General features: G+C 36.5%; 1 protein-coding gene across 1 annotated transcript; it reads left to right on the top strand.

Annotated features, from left to right (window-relative positions):
• The first annotated feature begins 7,039 nt into the window (after positions 1-7,039).
• Positions 7,040-7,952, top strand: LOC132293694 (major strawberry allergen Fra a 1-2-like). The gene is made up of 2 exons (XM_059791268.1): positions 7,040-7,301; positions 7,503-7,952. Exons 1-2 carry the CDS (start codon positions 7,114-7,116, stop codon positions 7,792-7,794), a joined length of 480 nt encoding a protein of 159 aa, XP_059647251.1. The 5' UTR covers positions 7,040-7,113; the 3' UTR covers positions 7,795-7,952.
• The last annotated feature ends 2,798 nt before the right edge of the window (positions 7,953-10,750 follow it).

Genomic DNA, 10,750 nt, shown 5'->3' with positions numbered 1-10,750 from the left:
CCTTGGAGGCCCGACGTCCCCGTCGGCACACTTCCGGCTGGGTGTCGGCACACTTCCGGCTGGGTCAGGCTCTGATACCATTTGTAACGACCCACTCCACCACATAGTATGATATTGTCCGCTTTGGGCCTGAGCCCTCACGGTTTTGCTCTTGGGCTTCACCTCCTTGTGGGCGGGTGTGCCGTGGGCGGGTGCAAGAGACACTGTCAGGCTATCACACTGGCGAGCTACGGGTGCACAAGTCCCACATCGCCTGGGTAGAGGAAAGGTGAAGTGCTTATATGTAAGTGTGTCACCTCCAATTGGTATGAGGCCTTTTGGGGTGAAGCCCAAGAGCAAAACCGTGCGGGCTCAGGCCCAAAACGGACAATATCATACCATGTGGTGGAGTGGGTCGTTACAATATCAATGCCTACTTTAAAACTACATTACAAGTTAATTATACACTAGTTACAACTAGGTAAATTAAACTCAATTCCAAGAAAATAAATAAATAAAGTTCTCTAAACTTATCCAAATATTCTCAATTTGGTATATATGATAGAACATGTCAAACTCATCAACAATATCAAGTTCAAAATCCATTCAAGTGACTAAAGCACTTAAAATAAAATTAATTAATCTAATTCATTAATTTTCTCTAGATTTTAAAACAACTTCAATTGCTCTCAAATTAACATAGGTTAATGTACATACCAAGGCCTATTTTAATATCATATTACAAGTTGATTTCATGCTAGTTACAACCATGTGAATTAAACTTTCATATAAGTGAAAGATTAAATAAAAGTTTCAATACTTATTCAAATACTCCCAATTTAATATATGCTAACAAACATATCAAGGTCTAATTTAATAGCATGCCACAATTTAATTCCAAGTTATATACAACCATGAGAATTAAATCTTATCCATAGAAAATAATTAAATTAAATTCTAGAATTAATACAAAGGCATGCTTACAAGTTGTATATGCTTAGAAAACAATCAATACAACATAAATATAAACCTAAAACATCCCCTACCTCATTTTGTGATGAAATTACAAATCCTCACCAAAACGAAAACGCACCGAATCCGACAATACTACTAGGTTATGTCGGGGACTAAGAGAGAAGCAACTTTAACCTTTGAGGCACCATGAAAATCCAAACCCAAACTCAAAAACTGGTTAGAATCGACTTCTAATAAGGGTGAAAGCACTGCCTCGTCAAGGCCTACGATAAATACTAAGGCACTACGGCATTTTACAAAGGGGAAGAAGGTCAATTTGAGATAAGAAGGGTGGCACCCTCCTTTGGGTTGTAGAACTGATCCAAAACGTGTGGAGAAGAAGAGGAAAATTCTGTTTTAATTTTTCAAACCCCCTATTTATAGAAAATCCCAAAAAGTGCCCTGAACGGGCCCCGCTAGGTCTGGAAAAGTGGAATTTCTGCAAACGCGCTCAAACGGTAAGAAACCATAAACGAAAAAGAACCGAAATGAAAAAATATAAACAACAGAAGAAACAACATCGAAAATCGAGTCCCATGCAGGAAGATATGCCCCAAACAAATTCGGCACTAACTGGGGCTGAAAACCCTAAAACTGGGGAAAACGACCGTGAGAAAATTCTAAGAGTACACGACTCGACGAAATATGAAAATGAATCCCGTACGAGGATCCAAGCTTAAAATGAGGCATTTTACAATAACTTTCGTTAATTGCACAATGGCCCCTCCAAGAAAGGGTAACTGCAAAACTACCTAGAATAAAAATATCTTCCAAAAAATATTTTCTTAAAAACCTCTAAAATAAAATATCTTTAATAGATATTTATGAAAAACATCCCAAGAAATATCAATGATTCTGAAGAATCCTTTCATCCACGCCCTTACGGGAGAAAGAAACAACCAGCGAGCTTTTCTCCAAAAGTAAAGCTACGTCTTTTGAGAAAATCAACTGGAATAAAAACTCGTGAAGTCAAAACTCGAATCTGAACACGAAAAGTGAGGTTATGCCAACAAAGTGACAAACGGAGAAAAGGACGAAAAGTGCATAGTGTCGAAAAATGAAAAATGTGGAAATGACGCGGTCCTTTAAGGAAGTTGTCAATCCAAAGGAAAGAGTCTCGGAAACCATTTTCGAGCTCTCAGGATGACACTAAGTGATGAGTAACAGTACTCAGAAAAGAAAAATCAACGGAAAAAATTTATCCGTAAAAATCTGAGAAAAAAGGAAAGGAAGGAAAATGACCGAGTCATTACACTGTCAAAGAGTAATTTATAGGTTCCTATAATAATATTATCCAAATATAGAATCTTCTAAAATCAGTTATATAGAAAATATTTATAATTGGAAGGAATTTGACACCATGATTGGTGGAGAATTTTTGCTCCATAATTATATATTTATATATTTCAACAAAGGGGTATGTGTAAACTTTTTCATTTTCTTTTTCAAAAGGATATTAAGGGAATTTGAAAATTTCAAGGAGGCATTATTCAAAAATGCCATACAAATATATGTATATAACAAATAAATATAAATATAATTACTGATAGGGAAAAATAAACCTAACCTACCTTGACCTAACGATACGGGAAACTAAGTATTGACAAGCCACCAGACCTCTTCGAATTTCGAACGATGATATTTCCATTGGATAAGAATGATAATATTTCATTATGAAGGATAATGAAATATGATGTGGTTCAATAGGGTAAGGATAACCTTGGCACAATTTGAGGAAGTCAAAGGGGTAAATCATATCCCCGATAAATTTGGCAACAAACGGATCTCCTCTGATCTCGCACAAGCAGATCTCCTCTGATCCCGCAAATAAACTAAGGGAGAATGACTATAAGAATGAGATCCTATTAATCAATAAAGGTACGACAAAAAATGATTATTAAATCCCTACCTTTCTTTTAGACCTCCGGTGACTGACTTGATCATCGGAGAGTTCTTGGCAGGCACCACACCAATGCCGTCAAGATTCATTGATCTTCTACTCTCTTTTTTGCAGGAAAACGGTGTCGTATTGGACCGCGTGGATTTCTCCCCCAACAGTTGGCGCTGTTTGTGGGAAACGACGATTCCCTTAAATTAATAAATTACTTGGTTGGGTATATGCATTTGCGGTCCAGTATGGTAATTGGAAAAGAAACATCATTGCAGGGATCCAGTCAAAGAGAAGGGTTGGGTGAACACCCAAACGTCCCAAATGACCAGGAACGGCTTGCAGTGTTAGAACTACAGGTCCAAACTCTGAATCAGGGTATGGACCAGTTGATCCAGCAAAATACAGAGATCCTGCAACATCTTATCCCAGCGGGACCACCACCTCAACAGGAATTGTCTTACCCATATCCTCCCAATCTGAATGATGGGGGAGAACACGAGGAGGACCGAGAAAACGATCCTCCTCACAAGTTTGAGGCAAAACAAAGCCAAGTCAGAAACCGACACAGAGAACCTCCTTCCCCGCCTACGCGAAATCCCCAGCCTCAAACAGGCACAACCTTCTGTGTTAAGGAAAAGACAGAGAAAGTTACCTATTTCGACCTACAGATAAAGTATCTTAAGGCGAAAATGGAAGATGTAATGTAGGCTATGAAAGGGAAAGGTCATGCCGCCATAGATGACACGGTGCAGAGGACCAACTTGTCGTTTAGCGCCGCCGTTATGAAATGCCCCCTGCCTAGCAAGTTCACGATGCCCTCGTTCTAAAGCTTCGATGGGACCAAAGATCCTATCGATCACCTGGAGACCTTTCAAGCTCTTATGCTTTTACACGCCGAGCCAGATGAAATCATGTGCTGAGCTTTTCCCACTACACTTAAGGGATCGACAAGAGTTTGGTTTAACAAGCTGAAGCCAGAAACCATCAACACCTTTGAAGAACTGAGTAAGCAATTTGTGAGCCACTTCATTACAGGTCAGAGGCATGAGAGGCCGACTACACCTTATTAAAGGTTTTCTCATTAAAGGGACCAGGGGCCAATAACACATTCTTCCCTTATTAAAGGGACAAGAATCCGACTACTCGCTCTACACAGAAGGGTGAGATAATTAAAGCTTCTTTCATTTATTAGAGAGACGAGACGACTACCTCTCGTATTGAAATGGTCACCCTCTTTCAGACTACACCTTTTTCCCTCACAAAGGAACGAAGGGTAAACTTCATCTTCTTCCTTAGTAAAGAGACGAGGGGTTAACTACTCCCTTATTAAAGGGTGAGCTCACAACGCTTGAGCAAATCTACTACCCTTATTAAAAGGGGCAAGAAAGTAATCATCATGCATTCTTAGCTTAGTAGGACTTGGCATTCCCGATGCTTGACAAAAATCTAATTCCCTTACTAAAGGGACGAGCTGAGTGAAGCTCGTAAAACCTAATTCCCATACTAAAGGGTCGAGCTAAGTGAAACTTGTAAAATTTAATTCTCTTACTAAAGGGACGAGCTGATTGAAACTCGTTCCCTTATTAAAGGAGTGACGAGCTAAGTGAAACTCGCAAAATTTATTCCCTTGCCAAAGGGATGGGCTGACTGAAACCCACAAAGTTTACAACTAGTATATTGGATTTTCATAAGAAAAATCTAGTTTTACATCACTAAGAGTCATTGACCATGGGTTTGAATCCATGTCCTTCCAAAACAGGACATTGATTTGGTATCTGTATTAATTCCACCATTGGGAATAGTACCTATGGGAACAGTACCCAAGGGGAGAGTACCCAAGGGAACATTACCCAAGAGAAGAGTACCTAAGGTAAGATTACCCAAGGGAACAGTACCCATGGGAAGATTACCCAAGGGAACAGTACCCAAGGGGAGAGTACCCAGGAGAACATTACCCAAGGGAAGAGTACCCAAGGGAACAGTACCCAAGGAAACATTACCTAAGGGAAGAGTTCCCAAGGGTACCAAAAAAAAAAAAAAAACTGTTTAAGTGAACAGTACCCGCGGCACTATTCCCGAAGGAACAGTGCCAAGGCAAAAAAAAAAAAATTCACATTCCCAAAGCTAGACGAGTAAGCTTGGGAATGGGGGGCAACTGCTAAGGAAAAATAAACCTAACCTACCTTGACCTAATGATATGGGCAACTAAGTGTTGACCAGGCGCCAGACCTTTTCTACTTTCGAACAATAATATTTCCATTGGATAAGAATGATAATATTTCATTATCAAGGATAATGAAATATAACGTGGTTCAACAGAGTAAGGATAACCTTAGCACAATTTGAGGAAGTCAAAAGGGTAAATCATATCCCTGACAAATCTGGCAAGAAATGGATCTCCTCTGATCTAGTACAAGCAGATCTCCTCTGATCTCGCACAAGCGAATCTCCTCTAATCCCTCAAATGAACTGAGGGGGAGCGACTATAAGAATGAGATCCTACCAGTCAATAAAGGTACGATAAAAAACAATTATTAAATCCCTACCTTTCTTTTAGACCTCCGGTGACTGACTTGATCGTCGGAGAGTTCTTGGCAGGCATCACACCGGTGCCGTCAAGATTCATTGATCTTTTACTCTCTTCTTTGCAGGAAAATGGTGTAATATCGGACCGCGTGGATTCCCCCCCCAACAATTACCATAAAGGTAATTTATAAGTTGACCAAATAATATAATATTAATCTGATACCTATTTACTTAGCTACTCATTAATAAAATATATCACATGTCCAAAACATGTGGGCCACACAATTAATAAATAATCTTATATTCTCCCACTTGGCCCATATGTTAACTTCTGTAGTGGTTTAGTAAAATAGTCATTAGTGTGCACCATAAATCAGATTGACTCATTAAGTTGGTCATCATAAATACAATGGTAAATAAACTACCAATGCGAGTCATAGCAATTATATGTACCTAAATGACAAAGTGGTCCATATGTTAACTTCTGTAGTGGTTTAGTAAAATAGTCATTAGTGTGCACCATAAATCAGATTGACTCATGAAGTTGGTCATCATAAATACAATGGTAAATAAACTACCAATGCGAGTCATGACAGTTATATGTACTTAAATGACAAAGTCCCTTCCATGTACGACAACACTAGTAACCTATTCAACATAGTCTATAAATGAGAAGTATCAATAATGATCTAACAATAATGTTTTTTCCAAGACTATTCCTATTACCATTTATTAAATCAGTACGTACGTGCACATTAATTAATAGGAAATACCATAAACACATTTAATCTACGCAAAATGTCAAATATATATAAGCACTGTTAAGCAATCCATAATTAAAAAATAATCATCATTGACTATATTCAAGACCCATTCTTTTAACATGTTCCATAAATGTCTTGGGTGGTAGTTCATTCGTTAATGAATTGCAATTATAAGTTGTGTGCTTATATGTTCAATAGACATTTGTTTCTAAACATCTTATTTAATGATAAAGTATTTCAACTTTAGTAATCTGAAAATGGTACCTATAACTCCAAGTCCTGAAATAAATTCTGCAACCATAAATTGTAACTTCAACGCATGTTACAAATTAAAAATTCATATTAGACAAAGTAATAATAAATTACGTTACACTTTTTTATAATAAGTTGGAGCAAAGTTGGGGGTTCTATGGCCTCCTTTTTTTTTTTTTTTTTTTTTCATCAAAATATTATGAAATGTTGCCATGTTTCAACCTTCATAGGCCATTCACTGTTTCTTCGGCAAAATACGAGGTTGAGAAAACAAATGTACTGTGACATATAGTCATAAATTTGCATGTAACAATTCGAATCTTCTACCACTTCGTTGTCAGAACTGCAGGACGGGACCCATGGTGATGGGGTTCAAATTATTCATACGCCGGCCATGTGCATAGGAACTCTTATCAGCCAGATTTGAAAATTCAAGGTTTCATTATTTATTAATATCCTACACGTTGTTCATTTAAAAAATGTATCGTGACCAGATATCATAATGCAATAAGGAATATTAAGGACCCCATTTGCAGTCAAGTGGATATTTTCTATTTTAATTTACACCAAGGGAACCTTAAGCTAACTCTATAAATCCACTTTGAGTTCTTGCATTCTCCACACACCAAAACCTCTTCTTCTCCTTATTCCTTGCACCTTTTCAATCTCTTAAGACCAATATCTATTATGGGTGTGATCAGTTATGATATGGAGATTACCTCCTCAATCCCCCCAGCCAAGATGTTCAAAGCCTTCGTTCTTGATGCCGACAACCTCATCCCCAAGATCTTGCCGCAAGCTATTAAGAGTGTTGAAATCATCCAAGGAGATGGTGGAGTCGGAACAATCAAGTTAGTCACTTTTGGTGAAGGCAAGTTTCTATTATCATCACTAAATAATGTTTTTAACTAGAATGCTAGAAAATTTAGTTCAGAAGTTTGTTTAAAGTTTTAAATAATTTTTTTCTCGAATTCCAATCAAATGTGCCATTTTAGGGCACCAAATGCAACATAAGTTATTTCCTAGGACATTTCTGTTATGTAGTACCTAATACTGGTTTGTTGATATGCAGGCAGCCAAATGAAGAGTGTGAAACATCAAGTTGATGGGATTGACAAAGAGAACTTTGTCTACAGTTACAGCATAATCGAAGGTGATGCTTTGATGGGTGTACTTGAAAAAATCTCTTATGAGACCAAAATCGAAGCTTCCTCTGATGGAGGATCCATCTGCAAGAGCAACAGTAAATATCACACCATAGGGGATGCCCAAATTACAGAAGACCAAATCAAGAGCGGCAAAGAAAAGGCGTCTGCAATGTTCAAGGCTGTTGAGGCCTACCTCCTGGCAAATCCTGATGCTTACTAAACAAATATGACTCGTGAGTGTGCTCCATGATAAGGAGTAAATAAAGCTGCAGTTGGATTATAATGTTGGAGTTACTAGTACTGCGTGTTTTGCTTGAAGAGTCCATGTTGTACTGTTTTAATAAGTTTGCTAAATTTATTTCAGTAATATTTCAACAATTAATGTTGAATGATGGATGTGTTTCTCAGATCAAATTTCAGAAGATTCTTATTTCATCTACCACCCAATTTATTTGTCATTCAAACTCATCCAAACTAGACCATCTGAGTCAGTAATAATATTACTGCAAAATAAAAATAAAAAAAGTCAGTAAATTTTGAAACTATGATAGTCAACTCCATATTGCAGGCATGACTTGTTCCAAGTCGATGCAATTATAGATGTGAAAAAGATTTTAAAAAGGCAGAACCCTTTTAAATTTCCTAGTTTTTTCTTTTGGCAAATAAATTGCATTTAATGATATCATTATCTACTCGACAAATAAAATTGCGAAGATCACGAGTAAAAGCCAATAAAATCATAATATTGCTGTAAAAGTTTGACTCAGGCATACAACTTCTGAAGTAGATAGAACGAATGCTTTCCCATGAGAGGCATGAGTGAAAGTAAAAAAATCATAATCAAGTGTCAGTATTATTACAAAATATATATATATATATATATATTAATTCTAAACTTGTTGGTAGATCGGATGGCCGAGTAAATCCGTGACTTAAAAGCAAGCCAAATCAAGTCAAGAAGAATAATCTCAGAAACCTGATTTGCAGTGACAAATCAAAATTCTAGGCATCTTTTGTGTGGAGCGAAGTGATGAATGTTTACAAATCAACCTAACATATATATATATTGGAATGATAGATCAACGTAATATTTTAAATTGATAAAGTATAGACAAAGAAAAGTCTGATAATTTTATTAAGGATAAATTACGTAAACCTCTTCTGAGGATTACCTTTATTTGTTGTAGCAAAAATATTCGGTCAACCATTAGTTGACCGTTAGTGAGCTTAAAAAAGGTAGATAAAAAAATTAAAAAACCAAAACTATGCCTTCTTGTATTGTTTCTCTATGCCTTCTTGTATTGTTCGTCTGTCCTTTATCTCTCTCTTGTTAGGAACAGCGTAAGTGAATAAACAAACCAATCACGTAAACAAACAATTTACAGAAACAAATCATTCGGAAACGTATAACACAAGACTTACATCATACATGGTTCGGCAATACACGCCTATAAAGGATTACACATAGATTTTGTGAGATATATATTTTGTAATTATCAAATTTCAATATCAAAACAAGTCCGATCGAGTTGTAATTTTTGATGTAAAAATTTCAAAGACTGAAGATCGGATGCGGATTTGAAGAACGTTAAGAGTTCGTCGTATACTACACTCCGAGATAATGAAAACAATGCTATAAGAAGTTTTGAGAGGTAGTGAGAACATTTAGGAAGGGTTTTGAAAGGTTCGGAACAAGTTTTTACATTCTGTTCATCTTGAACTAGTTCAAGATCTATCGAACAGGTTCAACATCATCAGAATTGCAAAATTTCAAGACTGGCCATCTTGAAATGGTTCAAGAGGGCTGAACCAGTTCAAGAATCCGTAGGATTCCTTACCGTCCATCTTGAAACGGTTCAAGAGGGCTGAACCGGTTCGGGGACTTCTAGCAGCACTTGGATTTTAGTTTCCTTTTTGCTGAAAGTTTCCTTTTGGATCCCAACTTCCTTCCAAGTCCTATGCACGAAATTTATCATATTTTCTAAGGGATTAGGGTTTTCAAAACTCTATATAAACCATGTCATATGCATTGGCTTAAGTATGGCTTTAGGAAAAATCAATTCTATATTTTGAGAAAGCCTTTAGAGAGAGAAAAATTCAGAAAATCAAATCTGATTATTCTGAATTTATTTTTGAGAGCACACATATATATTCATGAGTGATTTAGTTGTGTTGTCTTCTATCTCATTGGAATTGGAGCTGTATTGAAGATTCAGATATTCCGGATGATCAGTAGGATTTAATTCTTCTATAATCGAGTTCAGATCTTGAAGAAGAGAAGTAAACGTAATCATACTTTGAAAGGGTTGGAGCATTCGTGGAGTGTTGTCTAATCTACCTGCTACTCTTCTACAAATATTAAGTGTAAGTCTGAGGTCAAGTTGTTGTTGGACGGGGAGTCGCAAAGCCAGAGGATCGTTAGCGGTTGGTGTGGTGTAGAACGATTGGGTGTGAACCAGAGTCAAAGTTCGGTATACTTTGTTTCGAACATAGTGGATTGGTTTACTTTGGACTACATAGTCCATGGGGCTTTTCCCATAACAGTTGACGTATTTTATCAACTTTCCTTGCTAAAAATCCTGGTGCAATCTCTCTAACTCTAACTTGCTTTACTTTTAATATATTTGTGATTGTGGATGTTTAAATTGATATAATTTAATCAATCATAAATTGAGCAAGTTGACCTAATAATCAGATCTAGGTTGTTAAAGGAGTTAATTACAATTAAAATCAACTGTTTTCACACCCCACGTAACTTTTGTTTCACAATTTGGTATTAGAGCAGGTTATTTGATATAAAGAGTAGATCATAGTTGTTGATTAATTGTTGATATTTGCATCATGTCTGAAAATTCATCTGTTGATGTGTTGCCTTTAACTTCTGTTTTTTATTCTATCGCAAGTATACAAATTGAGTGGTCCAAGTTTAAAAAGGATTTTGAAATTTTGTTAGAGAAATTGAATCTTGCAGAACTTGATAGAGATATTTATAAGTTAGAAGTTTCTATCTCTAATAAGAATTTGGAAGAAATTGGCCATAATAATTTGAATCTTCTTCATCAAATTGATTTTTTGGAAAAAGAACTTAAGAAGGTAAATTTGTTTAATAAATCACTAGAACTTAAAATTGATAATTTGAGTAGTGAATTTGTTAAATCAAAACAGTCTTTTCAAAA

This window comes from Cornus florida, unplaced genomic scaffold (genome assembly GCF_030987335.1).
Source record: "Cornus florida cultivar Cherokee Brave unplaced genomic scaffold, ASM3098733v1 CherokeeBrave_3.0.0_Hap2_Chr01, whole genome shotgun sequence".
Taxonomy (NCBI): domain Eukaryota; kingdom Viridiplantae; phylum Streptophyta; class Magnoliopsida; order Cornales; family Cornaceae; genus Cornus; species Cornus florida.
Note: the sequence above shows the minus strand (reverse complement) of the source record. Positions and strands in the feature narration are given on the sequence as shown.